This window comes from Pygoscelis adeliae, unplaced genomic scaffold (genome assembly GCF_000699105.1).
Source record: "Pygoscelis adeliae isolate BGI_AS28 unplaced genomic scaffold, ASM69910v1 Scaffold69, whole genome shotgun sequence".
NCBI classification, from domain to species: Eukaryota; Metazoa; Chordata; class Aves; order Sphenisciformes; family Spheniscidae; genus Pygoscelis; species Pygoscelis adeliae.
The window spans coordinates 1721498-1739973 of record NW_008825619.1 but is presented as its reverse complement, the minus strand read 5'-3'; the positions used below and the strand labels follow the sequence as shown (position 1 = coordinate 1739973).

General features: G+C 37.8%; 1 protein-coding gene across 3 annotated transcripts in view; it reads left to right on the top strand.

Moving 5' to 3' along the window:
* The window catches only part of NLGN4X (neuroligin 4, X-linked), a 126483-nt gene extending 108874 nt beyond the window's left edge, over window positions 1-17609 (top strand). For 2 of the 3 annotated variants that reach the window (XM_009333382.1, XM_009333379.1), the window contains 3 exons: window positions 5673-5858; window positions 7749-8538; window positions 16710-17559. In XM_009333382.1, the coding sequence (XP_009331657.1) occupies window positions 5673-5858; window positions 7749-8538; window positions 16710-17559 (1826 nt within the window). Of the gene's footprint in view, window positions 1-5672; window positions 5859-7748; window positions 8539-16709 lie in introns of all 3 variants that reach the window. The other variant, XM_009333380.1, reaches the window with a different exon arrangement.
* The last annotated feature ends 867 nt before the right edge of the window (window positions 17610-18476 follow it).

The following is an 18476-nucleotide window of genomic DNA, read 5'->3' as shown; positions in this document are numbered from 1 at the left end:
CAGACTGCCCAGGGAAGTGGTTGAGTCACCATCCCTGGAAGTATTTAAAAGACGGGTAGATGAGGCGCTTAGGGACATGGTTTAGTGGGTATGGTGGTGTTGGGTTGACGGTTGGAGTTGATGATCTTAGAGGTCTTTTCCAACCTTAATGATTCTATGATTCTATGATTCTACTGGTTAAATCCGGGAAAACTAGACTGAAGTTAGGAGAGTCATTCAGTATTTTCATCTCAATAGTAGACAGAGCAGAGTCTGCCCTTTTGCTGGTCTATCTGTCCTGAGCAACAGGAGCCAAGAGTACTAGAGATTACTTTATTCTCTAGGTAGGGACAGATTTCACCTAAATTTGCCTAAAAGGTAGGTGTCAGGTCTAAGCTGCTCAATCAAAATTACTTTGATGGGAATTCAACCAATCCAAAACTTAATGTCTAAAAAGCTGAAGCTACTTTTGGAGGGTTTTTTTGTCTCTCCACAGTAGTTGTCAGGTTAGTACAAAAAATATTAGATTAGACACAGAGTTTTTAGGTGGCTAAAGTTAACAGTGATCCATACATCCTTCTATATCTCCTCTGATCTAGAGCTCTACGTGACACAAAGATGTCAGTTATGATTGATGTTGCTTCTTGACATACTCATGCTATTCTCCTCAAACTATCTATTCAATGCCCATAAATCACCGCATAACTTTCAGTTGAAAATACTTTTGTCTAAGTATTAACATAGATTATATTCCAATATCATATTTAGTGTAAGTGAAATGCATTATAGTTGTTAAGCAGCCTACTTAGTTATTCACATATCTGGACAAGGTCCACAGCTGAAATGAGGCTGCACCTGAGCCTGCTTCTTGCAAATTGAAATTCCGTGGTTGGAAGAATATAATTTTGATCCTGAGCATGTCCAGACTAGTGTTTTAATTCAGATCAAGAGTGCATTTCCACAGATAACCTCAGTATTGTTACCACCTCTATACACATTGTTTCACATTGCAGAGAGGTTCTGTAAAGTACAGCCTGGACTATTCCAGGTGAACCTCAGCTGGAAGGTGTGCTCCCCCTTATGCACGATGTCCACCAGTGGTCATTCATTCAGCCCATGGGACTGGACAAGAGTTAGGCCATAGTAAAAAACAGTATGCAAAATGTGTACAGTGTAGACGTGAGGTCCAACTATTCTGTTCTAGACTCCCTCTTGCAGGTCTGCACAGCATGCTAACATAGGGATGGCCTCCAGCCACGAGACAAGGCTGGAGCTGGACAGAAGTAAACTGTCTGGGTGGACTTTATAGATATTGACCCCTGCTATTTGTCACTGTGGGTCCCCAAATAACTTTGTAGTAGTCAAGGGGAAATATCACCACTGGTTTGTTGGGGTTTGTTTAGTCTCAGTAAGATTTATGTGGCATAGTGGGAAAACCAACTATAAAGATAGACCTAAGGATTTCCTCTGTAAGTGGGATCTAAAGGAGCTCTGTGTGTAGCTTTGTGTCTTCACTGCATTATCAAAACAGTGCAAATGACAGCATGTAGCTTATGAGTCCATTAATTTTTAAAGGCTGTGGAAAAGGAAAATTCCTGGTAATTTCCATTTGTAGTCTTCTTCCTCCTTGACTGTAGCTAATCTAGTAGGTTAAAACTAAAGCATTCGTCTAGAATGCTTCCCTTAATATAATCAGAGAAAAATAAATAAAACTGTTACTTCAGAAACCTCAATTTAAAGAAGCATTACTTTTCTCTACATGAAAGAATGTAGAAAAAATGAGATGCAAAATTAATTACAAGTAATACAAATGTATGTTTCCTCTTATAAAATGTTTATAAATAAAACTGTATGTTTCCTCTTATAAAATTATGCAATTTTTTTCTTTTTAAAGAATAACCTGTCATAGGGAAAAGCTGCTCACTTCATGTGGTTTAAATTAAATCAGTATCAAAGCAGTTTATTACTTTATTAATGACGTATAACTAACCAGCCACTCAGTCAGTGAGCTATACTTTCAGGATAAATATCAGCAATATAAAAGATAAACTACAATACTAGACACTTAAGAAAGGTTAGTAAACAGTTGCAAATTTCTAAACACCCTTCTATAACTAATCCCAAAAAGTTCTAATCACACACATAAACGCACAGAGCTAGGTGTGCACTGAGCCACGCCCAGGCTGCATGGGTCACCAGCAGCCCCATCGGGGGGAGTGGAAGTTCCTCCATCCTCCGTGAGGGACATATGGCTGCTCCAGCATCACGTGAGCTCTGGCCACTCCTGACCACCCACCAACCCACAGCGGGGAAAAAAACACCCCACGAGGCCCCACAGACACCAAGGGGGTCCCTGTGTGCCAGCCCACGGGGACAGCCCCTGGCTGGGTGCAGGCACCCCACAGGAGGGTGCTTTGTCCAGGCTGGAGGGAGTTTGCAATGTTGGTGGCCACTTCTCACAATGTCAAACCATGTCCAGCTGCTCCCTTCTTCTCACCTCCCTCTACTTTTACAAAGTGCCATGCTTCTTTTGCACTTCTTTTCAAGCTGACCTTTGCTTCAGAAGACTCTAATTCCCTGGTTACTACTCAGTCCAGCTGATGGTCATCTTTTCCTCTGGTACAGTAACTTTGGAGCAAATGTCCTTTAAAACAATTCTGGATATTTCACTCAACACAGATGGGATGCAGTCACGTTCCTCTTTTTCAGCTGTTGCTCTCATGGCATTTTGCAGTGGGAGAGCCATGCGGTCACCCTTGCAAATCATTATTTAAGGGAAGACAGATTTGTGAAGTCAAGAACCGAATATTACTGTTAATGTCTTCCTGTATCATTATGTGGGGGGAAAAAAAAAGCTCTTTGTTTTCCATATTCAACTATTGCCATTCCTTCCTCTGTTGCATTAGGCTAGTGAGAAGAACTTCCAGGTTCTATCAAAACCCCAACCTAAGGATTTTCAGATCACAGAATGTCCTTCAAATCATGCCAAACCGTAAAATGGGGAATATTCTTAACTGCACTTAAAAACATATACATAAAAGGCACAGAATATAAATCCCCATCTCAGAAAAAAAGCTGCATTCCTGATTGTTCAGGATTTTAGAGTGACATATGAAGATACTGTTCTGAAATCTTCACAGTGGTCACAGAAAAAAAAAAAAAATCTCTTAGTGTTGTGTATTTCTGGACAAATAGTTACTCCTTGCCTGAAATTCTTGAAATGGCTTTGAACAAATATTTTTGATCTGGTATTCAGAGCATGAAAGAAAATATATCCTCATCAAGAAAAGACAGATTTATGAATTCAGTTTGTGTCATGTGGGCCTGACACTTTGCCACTGTGATTAGTTTTTAAATTAAGAAAATTTGTTCTTGCAATTAATGAGAATCAGCAGAGAACTGTGGAAACAAAAAAATCTTCATTTGTCTAACACCAGATATTTATTGACTGCAGTTTTATTCAGTCACCTTTTAGTACATTTGGAAAGAATTCAAAATCACAAAGATCAACCAGCTTTAGCTTGATGCTGCAGGAAGAGCTAAAATGTGTTTAGGCTCTGAATATTAATTACCATGCTGCTTTAAAGGTGACAACAGTCACTTTCTCCCAGGGAGGTCATAGTTCTGATTGAATAAAGCCTTAATTATAGAATATTATAGAACATTGCAGTGAGCTGCAGCAACAAAGCCAGCAAATGGGTTATTCTTTCTTTGACAGTCCTAAAAAGATAATAAAGGCAGTTGAAAAAGAGAAAAACACATCTGTTAAAAAAATTTAGGCAATTATGGATTAATAGTTTGTTTGGTTTTGCCCCGTTGGTATAGAAGAGAAAAAAGAAGATGTTACTGCTATTCTAACTACTGTGCTTGCCATTATTAGAGATGACTTTATGAAAAAGACATATCAAATGCTATTTAGCAAGGATATGATTTGTATTACTGCAGTTGAAGCAACTGTTTTGTGAAAAATACAGAGATTAATCAGACACTTGTTGACATTAAATACTTATTAATAATTACTAATTAAATATGAAAAAGATGCTTTTGGGTGCAAGGTAATACATTCCATTCAATCATGCTTAACCTTGCATGCAGAAATTTATGCCACCATAACTTAGGCCATATAGCATTCCATATTTAGAGTTTAGTCCTTGTGTGATCTTGCTTTTAAACTTTGAGGCTGGATTTTGCATCTCATTGTAGGAATTTTACCATAGAAAACATGGAAATACAGGTGTGAATGTCCGCCACATCTAATTGCTTCTTCTTTTCTCTTGCCTTTCCTTCTCTTCTGCTTCCTCCATATTGTAAATCCCTTCCACCTTGTAAATTTTGATTCTTCCTATCACTGAAAAAATAACTACAGCCAGTGATCTGTTCCCCTTAGACAAAGCAGGTGAAACGTACTGCAAGGCCTTTTTTTCCCTAGGGACCTCAGGCTTCCCTTGCAGTCCTTCCTAGGAGCATGAAGGTCTTGTCACAGCAGGCTGAGGTGGCTCAAGATTACAGACTGCCTCATCTCAAACTGCTCCAGGACTACAGATCTCCTGAGTCCTAGGGCCCTCTTCTGGCAAATTTTTCTGAACCAATAATTAGCTTAGAAACACCAAGTGATTTCCTTGTTTTGTCTTGATAAGCAGCTGTCAGTGGTGCCTATATCAGTAATGTCCATCTGAAAACTTGCATATGCTGTAAGGTATTTCTAATAGACTTCTGACTTCCCGTTGTCTGACAGAAAAAGGTCTGTGGGAGTTAAAAAGAGTGTGAGTACATGGCTCGATGTGGTAATTTGGATGTAGCAAAAGGTCTTAACTGGGAATGATAGGCAGTGTGGATAACTGCGATGTTTCACCTTAGCTAGTTTCAGAAAAACAAAATTAATCTCAGTCCTAGTCTTCCAGTCATTTTGTTCTCAGTTGCAAGACAAGCAGCAAACGTGTCATGCTTTGTTTCTAAAATCTGATAACCACAGTACAGGAACAAAAAATAGCAGCGCAGCTTTCCCTGCAATATCCAAGGAAAGAGACAAAACCTGATTTGTTCAGATAAAATCTCCCAGCCAAAGGCTGAATTACTGAGGATTTACCTGCTATCTTCCTAATAAATATCCTCTGTGAAATTGGAGTGTAGTTTTTTCCTAGGCCTTTTTCCTGTTCTTTTTACTATTTTCTTCATCCTTCTTTTTCTATTTCTGAGTATGTCTATCCATATCACAAGTACAATAATTTAAAGAGCTGTGTAGTTCAGGACAATTTTGGTCCATGGTAAGGAACATTTAAGTAAGTGTGTTAGAGAGCCTTGTTCTCGGTGGAAGACTGGGTATCTTACTTCTTCTTTGTACAAAAATGATTTCCTAAGTTTTTGTGCCTTACTCACATACAGTTATCAAATGTTTAAATTCTTCAGTCTGTATTATTGCATTGATACAGAATTATTTAAAAAAGGAAATAATGATTTTTCATAAACATGACCGCTGCAGTAGGGAAAAAAAAAGCGCAAAATCAAACAGCATACAGAATGAGTTCCACTGCCTGCAACTGGAGACATTTAACTAGGACCATGCCCTTTAAAAAAAGGAAGAAAAAAAAAAAGCCCAGAAGATGAAAAGATGGGAAGATGTGTTATTAATATGTGGATACCCTGTAGCTAACTCTGTATCTGGTGAACTAAAATTATCTTTTTTTGCCTTACAGGTTTTTTAAGTACCGGGGACCAAGCTGCAAAAGGCAATTATGGATTGCTTGACCAAATTCAAGCTTTACGTTGGATTGAAGAAAATATTGGATCTTTCGGAGGAGACCCAAAAAGAGTTACTATTTTTGGATCTGGGGCAGGAGCTTCCTGTGTCAGTCTTCTGACACTTTCTCACTATTCAGAAGGTAACAATCTTCTGAGCAAAGCGCTTTTTTTTTTTTTTTTTAAACATTATAGTGTAACAAAAATGGCCATTTGAGGTAGGCTGAATTAGAGTTACATGAGGTCTGTAATTTTTGTAAAATACCTACTAGCTAGTATTCTGGATTTGTATTAGTCAACATAAATATTTTTACATGAAAAATTAAATGCTATTATAGCAGAAATTTCATGCAACAAATGCCATGGGCAATATACTTTTTCTAGCTGTATCAACAGTCTCCACTGGCTCTTCTATCAAAGAATTTGCCCTAATTAAAATGGAAAAGGGCAGTGACCTTTTTCATTTTTTACACACTCTTGTCTGCACTTCCAACATGTGTTTAGATGCTTTCCTTACTTAATAATAACATAAGTTAACCTTATTAAAAAATGTATTTAACTCCCCACCAGTACTGTGTGATCCCACACAGCGTTCTTAAGATTTTCGTAAGTGTTTGAGCTGTGGGATTTCTACCTTCAATACCTCCCCCCCCCCCCAAAAAAAAAAAAAAAAAAGGCAAACAACCAAGAACGTACAGCACCAGTACTGAACCATAAATATTCCTGGTGATAAGACCAAATCTACAAAGAATTTATAAAAGAAGGCAAGGCCAAAATATCTGTTGTATTTATAAGTCCATGCTACTTCTGTCACATTAAAACAGACAGAAATCAATGGCAGAAGGCTAAGCCCTAGCAAGCAATTGTAGCAGGGCTGATGGTAAACACACCTTATTTGGAAATACGTAGAATTATGCCTGACAATTTAGTCTATTGATACAAATAGGGTGCAGTGAATAACTGTTGAGTAAGCTGTGCCAAAATCAAGCAGATGGAACCATGAAAAACTTAACTAATCATATCATTGAAATTTTATAGCGTGTGCAGTAAGTAATCATCACAAAGGTATATTGACCACAGCCAGTTTTTCCCATAAATGCTTCAAGGTCTTTAAATGTATTTGTAGCTGTCACTGTCTTTGACATTTCAAGAGCTTGACAGTAGAAACCATGTGCAGAAGAGGCCCAGGCATTTTAGTTTAACTATAAAATAGGCCATTTTGGTGATCTTAGCAGGAAAAACCAGACAGGGCAGATTCACCAGTAAGCTCTAGTTGCTTTTCAGTGCTCTGGTGACACATAGAAGCTCTTCAGACTGGGTCTTTCATGTCTTTTTATATTAGTACATACAAAACAACCAGAAAGAACTATTGAATCTTGTCTTAATCTCTTCCAAAAAATGTAAATATATTTTAATTCAACATATAGACAGTGCTAACACACACACACAAAAAAAAAAAAAAAGATGGTAAAGAAAAAATTATGTCAGAGTAGAAGACTCAAGCCTATTAAATTGATTTTAGCAGAGCAGTTTTTTTCAAATTATATGATGCATGGCTTCTTTGAAGGAAATGAGAGTGTGTAATTTTCATTTGACCTTTAAACTACTGAAGAGCGCATTTATAACAGTCATTTACATGGTGAAGAGGATATGATTGCTTGTAGCTGCCACTCCTTTAAAGAAATTTTCACAGGACTACCACTGTGCTAAAGCTAGGGGACTTCCATTAAAGATGCAGGAAAACTGCAGTACAAGCATGAGTTTTGTTCTTGAAACAGTAACCTGAAACCTTCCTTCTTTATGTGTGTGAGCATCAAGAACAAGAGAGATTTTAATTAGTAACCTATTAGAGATATTATGAAAAGAGAGCAATGAGTAGAATATATGGAAATTGAATTTAAATTTAGGTATACGCATCCTTTAGTTATTGTATAATCAAAGCTTTCTTTGCTTAGTGAAAGCTGCTTTTAATTTTTTTTAATATTTTTTTTAATATATAATTGGATTTGCATTTAAACGATTTGCACCTGCAGGTTTGTTCCAAAAGGCAATCATACAGAGTGGAACAGCCCTGTCCAGCTGGGCAGTGAACTACCAGCCTGCCAAGTACACTCGGATATTGGCAGATAAAGTGGGCTGTGACATGCTGGATACCACTGATTTGGTTGAATGTCTTCGGAATAAGAATTACAAAGAACTCATTCAACAGACGATCACTCCAGCCACATACCACATTGCCTTTGGGCCTGTCATAGATGGAGACGTGATTCCAGATGACCCTCAGATTCTCATGGAGCAAGGGGAATTCCTTAACTATGATATAATGCTGGGTGTGAATCAAGGGGAAGGTTTAAAATTTGTGGACGGCATTGTAGACAATGAAGACGGTGTTTCCCCCAATGATTTTGACTTTTCCGTCTCCAATTTTGTGGACAACCTATATGGTTATCCAGAAGGGAAAGATACACTGCGAGAGACCATTAAATTCATGTACACCGACTGGGCAGACAAAGAAAACCCCGAAACAAGACGGAAGACCCTGGTCGCTCTTTTTACAGACCACCAGTGGGTTGCTCCAGCTGTTGCTACTGCTGACCTGCATGCTCAGTATGGCTCTCCAACATATTTCTATGCATTTTATCATCATTGTCAAAGTGAAATGAAACCCAGCTGGGCTGATTCAGCTCACGGTGATGAAGTCCCTTACGTGTTTGGGATCCCTATGATTGGCCCCACAGAACTGTTCAACTGCAACTTTTCCAAGAATGATGTCATGCTCAGTGCAGTAGTTATGACGTACTGGACTAACTTTGCCAAAACTGGGTAAGTTTAACCTCCAGCATTCCTTTTTGTTGATAACATACTTCTAAAATAATCAGTATCCCATAGCAGTGGCTTCAAACCCTGATCTTGCAGCAGTATTATAGCATTATTTGCGTAAGAGAGGAGGTAACTGGGGCTTATTCATATTTAATAGAATTTTAATTAGCGTGTTCCCTCAAACGATTTTCTTTCAGTAGCTCAGTGAGAATAATAATGCACTGTATTTTTGATTCAAAAATTAGGGCAATTATTAAGACAAAACATGTCTCGGAGAAAAGGCAGCTCACTAAGATACTGAAAAATCAGAGGCAACATGTCTGCTATTTGAAGAAGGAACCGTCAGGCAGATAGCACTCACCTGCTACAAAAGAAAGGTAGTTCTTGTTTTTAGCGACCTTCACAGGGATGGGGACTCAGGGAGGAATTGGAACACAAAGGCAGACACTGGAAAGATTTTTCCCTCTGAGGGCTATAATGGCAATAATAAGTACTTGACTGGAATGAGGAAGAGACTCGGATAGAAATTTTGCTTTGAGAAGGTAAAAAATTTAAATTAATCCAGCTTATGAAACAAAATAAAGACATCAGTGTTTTGCTGAAAGAGAGTTGTAAACATCAAGGAAAGAATGCTCAAAGCAGCTTAATCTGCGCGTGCTATTAATAATTTCTGTCCTCTTCCTATAGCATTCCTTTAAAGAGTATTACAATGTTTTACTTGAGCAGCAAGGGCTTTTTTGTTAACCTTGAGTCTTCGGTACTGAATTAAAACAAAGATACTTGTGGCACAAAGGGGCTGTAAATCTTTCCAATGAATGTTTAATGGCAGGATTGGGCTCTGGAAACTGCAGCTTTACTGCACTGCAGTGAATGGTATGCAGCTATATAAGAAAAATTCAGAGATGCCTAGTGTGAAACACTCGGAGGCCTCAGCAGCTCTTGCAGCACTTAATGAATCCAAATGATGTTCAAGGGAGAGAGATTTTGCAGTCTTACCAAAAACCCCGAGCATGGATTGAGTAAAAAACAAATGCTTCAGGTCAATTTAAAAGGCAAAAAGAAAGCTTTTGTTGCACTGCATTTTAGACAAGCAGGTACTTTTGCATGCAGAAATCCCACAGCACGACAACAATAGCAAATGAACTGTGGAATATTTAGATGTATTTGGCAACAAGAAGTCATCAGTACTGGGATGGACAAACTTCAGGATGAAAGCTTGATTTATGGACAGAGAATGCCACATGCTGGCTGTACCACACACTCAGAAAGATGATTATACCATCAGTCTGTCTTTATTTTTATAGATGAAGAGTCACATATATGTAGAGGACTTCAGATCCTCACAAATATACATCACTGGAATTATTATGGAGATGCAAGATCCCCGCAGTCTCACTATTATTTACAATTACTTTATGACTATTCCCTGTAGTTGTTTTTAAGTAATTTTCTGAGGCTTACAGGAGCTTCTCACAGCCCCAGCTGCCACCATCACTCATAATTGCAAGCACTTTTCAGCTGTTGCTACTTGAAAGCTAATTTCAGCAGGCTATACATGCCATCACCCAGTTCTCTGGTTATGAACCCATTGTCATACTACACCTAAAGGCACAACAGGTGTTTTGGGAGAGCCATTAGTCATTTCTGAAACTTTGCCATTGCTGATGAGACAAGAATGGGGTATATCTTCTGTTACAAACTTGACCCTTTATAGACAGTCTGAAAGATGTGTAATTAAATATGACCTCTAGCTGTAAAAAATGCAGTTTTCACAAGGAAAGGAAAAGAGCAACCTTGCTGTTTTTTTTTTCTTTATTTATATGAACAGTGACTAATTGTTCTGGAGAGTACAAGAGAATACTTGGAGGAAAATAGTATTTTAAGATTACATTTGCTCTGCACCTCTGGTTCCTCCAATGGAAAGGGGAAGGTTGTAGCACCTCAAGCCTAGAGCAACAGGGGACATATCTGGGGTAACCTTTCTCCTCTCTACACTCCCACATGCAGTCTGGAATCCATGTGTCCACTCAGGTCCTCCAACTCTCAAAAAGATTTATATGGTTCAAGACTGTGTTGTTGGGGGCTTTGTTTTGGGTTTTTTCCCACCCTTTTTTTTAAATTGATCGTTTCCCATCCTTATTCTGATAGAACTTGGCTTTCTTTGTGTTTGTACCCATGGCAACACATATGAAAAATCTGTTAACTGTAAGATTTTATTATTCCACATTTCCCTGTAGGTAAGCCTTGAACATGAAAACTGCAGATTTATTTATTTAATTTTAATGTCTCTTGAGACTTTTCCAGTCTTGATGACTCTCCCATAGAGGCTGCATCCAGGTACTTATTGTATAATTACAGCTCGGGTGGTGCCTCGTTCTGATGGACTGTGCTGGGTGTTTAACTGACATGCCACCCGCTGCTAAAAAACACACACTGTTCAATGGGCCTACTGCCAAGGCTGGGTTTGGAGGGCAGGTCAATCCTGTAAAATCTCTACATGTCAAAGACACAGCACAAGGCACAGTGGTTTTATTGTGTTTTACTTTGAAGCCAGTTACTGAAGCTAGAAAATAGGAGATGACAATTAAAGTGACTGTTTAATGGCAAATGGATTGTGCTTGAAATGAATACCTGGAAGCTGCATTTTGCTAATTCTCCATTTTATACCTTGTTATGACTTTTTTGGTGGTGGTGGTTTTTTTGCATTAACAGTCATTTTGGCCTTTCAAAACTATGTTTCTAACATGCTTTAGAAATACGAAAGCAATTTGTTACAGAGTAGGTGTGAGAAACTACATTTCGAATACAAAAATGACATGAAAATACATCTTTTGGTTCCACTACATGCAAAATTATGTGTGAGAGCTTCATTAAGAGGTACACTTAAAGCTCCAGTTTGCTGCCAGTAGTACTATCCTAACAGTAGTGGCAATTTTATGTGCTCAAATATTCTGTTAGTTAGGGCGATGTTACATCCTTTGCAGATACATCAGCAGGGGGAGAGTGAATGACATGAGGGGATGTGTGCCAGTCCTTCACAGATACTCTGCCAGCTACACTCTTGTGAAGAAGGATTTGAAGTTTCATAGAGTAGATACAAAGCCATGCTCTCATTAGAGGCATCTATTGGGTTTCTAAAAATTATCCTCTTTTGAGGAATTACAATACTCTATTTTTTGCTCCCATTTATCCAGCTCTACCTAGGCTGGTGATGGGAAAGATAAAGGCCTAAAGGATGTATCCTTGTTTTCTTTGTAATTCAGATAAATACCCCTGAATTATTTTACTACCATTGATTCTGAAGCAAAAACCTAACTGAGTTATTAAGGATGTCCATATTTTATATTCAGTTTGGCTTTCTAATGGAAGACACAATTAAACTTACAATGATTAAAGTGTATTTTCAAATCAATTCTCTGTGAACTCGTTTATGAGGCTTTTGCATTTCTTTTTAATGTTTTTGTCTGAAGAAATAACTGTCTCCAATGGCCAATCTCTGTTAGTCAAACAAAACAGCGTACTTATGATTTGCTTCTCTTAGTAGTTATAATAGCTGACTGAGAGCATGGCCACAGTGGGACCTGGTGATAAGTGAGGAAAGGAGGTAAGGGAAAATATGCTTGTGTACCCGTGCTTCAGGCAGGAATGGCTGTACCATTGTTAATATTGTGACAACATGAAAAATCAGTGGAAGCATGAAGAAATGCCACACAGTTTTTCTCTCTTTTTTTTTTTTTTTTTCCCAATATGGAGAAAAGAGGACTGCTGAAAGAAAATAAATGGTCAAGGGGCCTTTCAGTGTCTTGGAGACAGCCTCAGTATGTAACTGTTAAGACATTTTGCTCTCCAATGAAGTTAGAGAACGACAGAACAGAATAAAACACTTCAAGTGCATTAATGTAACATTTCCATTGTCCTGAGTGATAGGTAATGCTGTTGCAGAAGTAGTTAAAAGATGAATGGTATTTCAACATATTATATGGAATTCAGGATAAAAGAAAACTTCTTAAGATTCCCCATCATTCTTCCCGTGCCAATATCACCAGATATGAAATACTCAGTTCCCTCATTTGCCCTCCAGGTCAGCTACTAATTCACCTTGTGAACAGGAATGTGTGTTGCTCTTCAGTCAGCATCCATTGCAGACACATTTACTTTATATCACCTGAGAAAAAAATCAATAAACAGCAATATGTTAAATTGAGCAAAATCAGTGTGGACTGAAAGTGGGGAAAAGTGATAGGTGAAATCAGATTATTGTGCACATTAATAAAAAAATACCTTGGATAAGACAAAAAAGGCCATCGTATGGTCTTCTATCATATAGAAGACAAGTTCAGGCATTTCATGATGGGAGCATTTTTTGATGGAGAAGCTGTTTAAATTGAATTCTAAAAGTGGTGAAAATGAATAATCAGAGAGCAAAATGAACAACAATAATCATCAATTTTGTTCTAGCAATACGATGAAGGAAAAAAAAAAAGTCTCCCTGCCAACAAGTAGGACTGGGAAACAAATTATCTAGTCCCTATGAAAGCCATTACTGGAAGAAGCACAGAACTGAAAATATATTATTCAGATTATATTTTTATCACCATTGATTGCAGCGGGTGTTTAAAGGAAGGTTTCCTAGCAGACTTTTGTTCTGTAATTACACACCTAAGCCACAAGAATGTCCAGAAATACAAAGGTGATGTGAGAAGCTAAAAAAAAGCAAAAGGAAACCTGAAGTTAAAGTGACAGATCAAAAGTTTTGTCGAACAGCTGGTTTGATAGGAGAAATGATTGTATGTACATCTATATTTTATGCCTATCTGTAATACTGGAAAAGTGTTCATAATAGGATAAACTGCCCAACTTCCCAAGAAAAAGACTTAACATCTCATAAGTTGTAACCTTATGATTTTATGAATTGTCTCCAGCGTACATAGGAGTAGGGCCAAGGAAAGTAAAAATCCTCTTATTTATATCCACTGAATATTTTTGGTAAATTATCATTAGTCTGTAAAACCAAGACACATGCATTATTAGATCTTCTATTTAGGACTGGACTTAGTTATTCCATTTCTTGTGAAAAAAAATCATTTAGATACCTATCCTCCAAATTCAGAGAGAATATTCAGACCATTTATTCAGTTATTAAGTGATCAACCCTGGAGTTGATGCCAATGGTAGAGTTCTGATACCCTCAACAAAAAAAATGACTCGTCTGTTGCGCTGGCTGATTTTTTTTCTGTTCCTTGTTTCAATGGACAGCTTCATGCCCACACACAGCCATGTAAATAAATCCTGAAATACAAGACTAGCCTCATGTAATGTAATTTTCTCTCTTGTCTTTGGAGGAGGTGTCAGCATAATTGGCTATTCCTAAAAGATATAGTTAAAAAGGAGAGATGGAGGTAGAGTATGGAAGAGAGGGAAAGGAAAGGGAGGTTGATATTTACGTGTTTTGTAGGCTGTTTGTAGGTGAAGTGAATGCTAATTTAAAAAATGTTTGGTTCCTAAAATCATCATCTGCTGTCATTTTTATAGGGGCATTAAAAAAAAAGAATTAAAAAAAGTGCATGTCTAGCTTGGCTCATTGAAATGAGTTCTCAGCTTCTTCATCTCCCGTACTGTGTATCAAGTGCAATTTGTTTACATGAGCTACCTTAATTTAGACATGTTCTGTAGGACCCTTCCCGGATTCTTTTGTGCTGTGAATCAGAACAGCAAGCGGGGAGAACGTAAGATGGATTTTGTGCTGTAATTCTTGCAGGATTTTGAGTTTCTGACAAGAAAAATGCTTTGCATTTTTGCATTTTGATAATCTTACTGATTTTTAATTTGCTTTAGAATTTGTGTTGAACCCCAAAGTACTGTAGCAGTAGATATATTGAATTGGGCAATATCTTCCTCTCTGGATTTGCCAAATCTTTCAGTCTGTTCTCTAAGAACAAAAGAAACACTTTTATTTCCTTCTTGAATGCATGTTAGAATCCCTCAAAGTAGCAGCATACATCTGCTGCTGTGCTGCTTGGAAGTGGTTATTACTCCTCTAGCTTCAACTAGGATGAACAATTACTAAGCAATTATTGTTTTGTTCAGAATTAACACTATTTGGCTAACTATTGCTACATAAAATGAAAAATAAATAGATAGATAGATAGATGAAATAACCACAGTTCTGGAACCCCTAGTTTATATCATATTGAGATGGGAAAGATCTGATATGGTATAATATATAAAGAAAAAACAATCCACCCAAAAAACCCCCAAACACCTAAAACCACAAGCATAAGTAAACCAAAGTACTAAAAATTATGTAGAAAAAAAATTCTTCCTTTCACTCAAAAAAAGGTAAGAAAAAAAGATCAGGCAATCAGATGAATACAGGAATCACAAGATTATTAAAGTCAAATTGCACGTCTGGTTTAAGAACTAAGGAATAGCTCTTTATGAACAGCAAAGGAATGCTAAACTAGGCAATCATGTTCATGAGCTTTTGAAAATGGAAAAAGAAAAAAACTAAGATGCTTTAAAATCTGTAGCGGTGGGTCTTGGTATTCCCGTAACATACATAACAGTATATTGGAAGAAAAGGAAAATATTAGAATCATTTTCACAGGAAATAAACTAGTGCATATGGGAACAGAAAGGAGCATGGAAAGTTCTGAGAGTAATGCACAGAAAATGAATCATGTACTCTCAGTATAATATACCACAAAGTCCCAGAAAATATGCTTTGCTGCAAAAGAAGATTCAAACTCATGCACAACAGGATATTAAACTTGATATTAGTAATTTTAAATTTCTGTATTTTTTCATGCCAAAAGGAAGTCATATTTATGTAAGGTTTACCAAAATTATAAGGATACATAGACATTGACCACATTTAAATGCTTTTTGTGCCATTGCTTTGTCTTTATTCTGAACCTATAAGAAGAAAAGAAAAGATGTGAAAAGCATAATTTCAATTAAATATTTGGGTTACCAATTTTGAAATTATCTCTGAGTAGTGTACTACTCATCTCTACTACTGCTTAACTACTATAAAACTTCTTGATCTCAGCTAATATATTTCTCATCCCTACAAACTGGGACAGAATTAAGGCTCACTGTCCTACAGCTGTTAAACATAGTTATTTAGTAGCAATGAGCACATGGAATTTTCAAGTAGTAATCTAATGCAAATGATGGAAAGATTTGCAACATACAGATACTTCGAAGGCTTTTCCCTAAAGTAGATATTTGAACAAAGGGGGACCAATAACTCAGTAAAGGAACACAAAGAGAAATAGTTCCCAGTTCCATGTATTAGCCCTGCTACTTCATGTTTGAAGTTTTTTATGTAATACAGACAGCTAGTATAAATCCTTATGGTCACATGGACTTCCAACATTGCCATAGGGATTAGATGCCCATATTTACTGCTTACAGCAGTGGAAGTAGTGGTACCTTGCGGGGATTAACGGCACGGACTCTGGCAAGCAGCAACCAAAGACCTTTATTGCTCTACATTAGTGTAATTTATAGCAAGCAGAAGTGTCCACGCACTATCCGCAGCCTGCAGATAGGTTACAGCCTTGTTTTCACGCGCATCTATGCTCCAGCGGATAGGTCTGCTCTTCCTGACCATACAGCATGACTTCATGGTCCTTATCTTGTTTACTCCTTTCCAGCAGCTCATTCCTTTCTTCCTTATCTTCTGCCTGCGTGCTTTCTCACGGGTACAGTACCTGCTCATTAAAACCGAATTCAGTAATGTCCATAGTTAAAAATCCTATCCCCACAGTACCTTAAATGAGAAAGTTAATGTCAAACATTGAGAAGAGCTGAACCTACACACCTTTACTATGGGGAAAGGTAGTTAGTGCCTCTCTAAGACAGCTTTGGAGTATGATACTGAATCGCAGAACTTCAGATGAGCTTTTGGGAGCTGAAACACAACCCTTTCTCCATTTTCATGTAAAAAAGTATTATAGTGTCTGAGATGCACTGTACAGTAAGTAATTTTTCTTTTGTTTATTTATTAACATCTGTTGTTAAGTTTGGGAGGTTTTCTTAGCTTCTGGTTTTAGGTTATGTTAATTATTGGGTAAACCATTAACTAAAAGATGGAGGGTTTTTTGTCTTTTGCTTTTGTTTTTGTTTTTTTTTAATGACTATAATATTGCCTGTTTTTATTTTTGTAGAGATCCAAACCAGCCTGTTCCACAGGACACAAAGTTCATCCACACAAAACCCAACCGCTTTGAAGAAGTGGCCTGGTCCAAATACAATCCTAAAGACCAGCTTTATCTGCATATTGGCCTGAAACCCCGAGTTCGTGATCACTACCGAGCAACAAAAGTTGCTTTCTGGTTGGAGCTCGTACCGCACCTTCACAACCTGAATGAAATATTTCAGTATGTTTCCACCACAACTAAAGTCCCCCCTCCTGACATGACATCATTTCCTTATGTGACACGACGTTCTCCTGGTAAATTGTGGCCAGCCACCAAACGCCCAGCAATGACACCTGCCAACAATCCCAAACATTCGAAAGACACCCATAAAACAGCTCCGGAGGATACGACAGTTCTGATAGAAAACAAGCGAGATTATTCCACGGAGCTGAGCGTCACCATTGCTGTGGGGGCGTCCTTGCTGTTCCTCAATATTTTAGCTTTTGCTGCGTTATATTACAAGAAGGACAAGCGGCGTCACGAGACTCACAGGCGCCCTAGCCCCCAGAGGAACACAACCAACGATATCGCACACATACAAAATGAAGAGATTATGTCGTTGCAGATGAAACAGCTAGAACATGACCACGAGTGTGAATCGTTGCAGGCCCATGACACGCTGAGACTAACCTGTCCGCCTGACTACACGCTTACTTTGAGAAGGTCCCCAGATGACATCCCACTAATGACACCCAACACCATAACCATGATTCCAAATACATTAACAGGAATGCAGCCTTTGCATACTTTCAACACCTTCAGTGGAGGACAAAACAGTACAAATTTGCCCCATGGACATTCGACCACTAGGGTATAGCTCAGTCCTTCCCCCTCTACCCTGACAAGCCACTTGGAAGAAAGAAAAAACAAAAAACAAAAAAAAGAAGAGGAAAAAGTTACAATACCATCCATTGAACACCTTGTCAAAATCTAAAGTAGAAACAAGTAAAAGAGAAGGACAGTCATTATTTTCTTACTGATCCTTCCCACAGAAACTCTCTGATGTTAAAGATCAACTACAAACCCTGTGAAATGTGAAAGGTGTACATTGCTGTTACGATACTGCTTTAAGATCTCAGCCACTTTGATTGAAAGTTGAGGCCAGAAGAAGTCACCTAAAATGGTGTTTTGAGTGTAACAAGCAAAGCAGAGTCTTCTGGAACACAGAGCCAGTGACTGTACAGGTGTTTTGTTTTGGTTTGGTTGTTTTTTTTTTAATAAATAAAATAATAAAAAAAATTCTTTATGTGCCATACCATGAATGGCCCTTGTTAAAACAAAGACATAACCATGGGCTTTTACCCAGCATATGAAGCTGTAATCCAGATGGGGGAAATAGAATTTTATTATTAAAAACAAAAATGAAAAAAAAAGAGGAGGACTGACTATGCAGTAAAATACGTATAGTTCTGTGCAAAGAGATGACTTGCCAGCCTGAACTATATTTAAAGAAACTTTGTAAAAATGTACATAGCTGTGAGTTTAAAAACAAACAAACAAAAAGAAGCTTTTATTGATGTTTTCAGTTTGAAAAGAGCTTTTAGAAAGATTGTGCATTCGGTTGTGACCTATGTGTATATACATTAGTCATATCACCTCTGTTTCCTCCAAGCCCAAAGGAGGAGTTTCTTCTTAATTACTAGTGGTAAACAAAAAACATGAGTTTTTTCTAACATATTTCATTTATATGAGGCCATAGTGTCATGCAGAGGATACAGCTGTCTGTGTAACCTG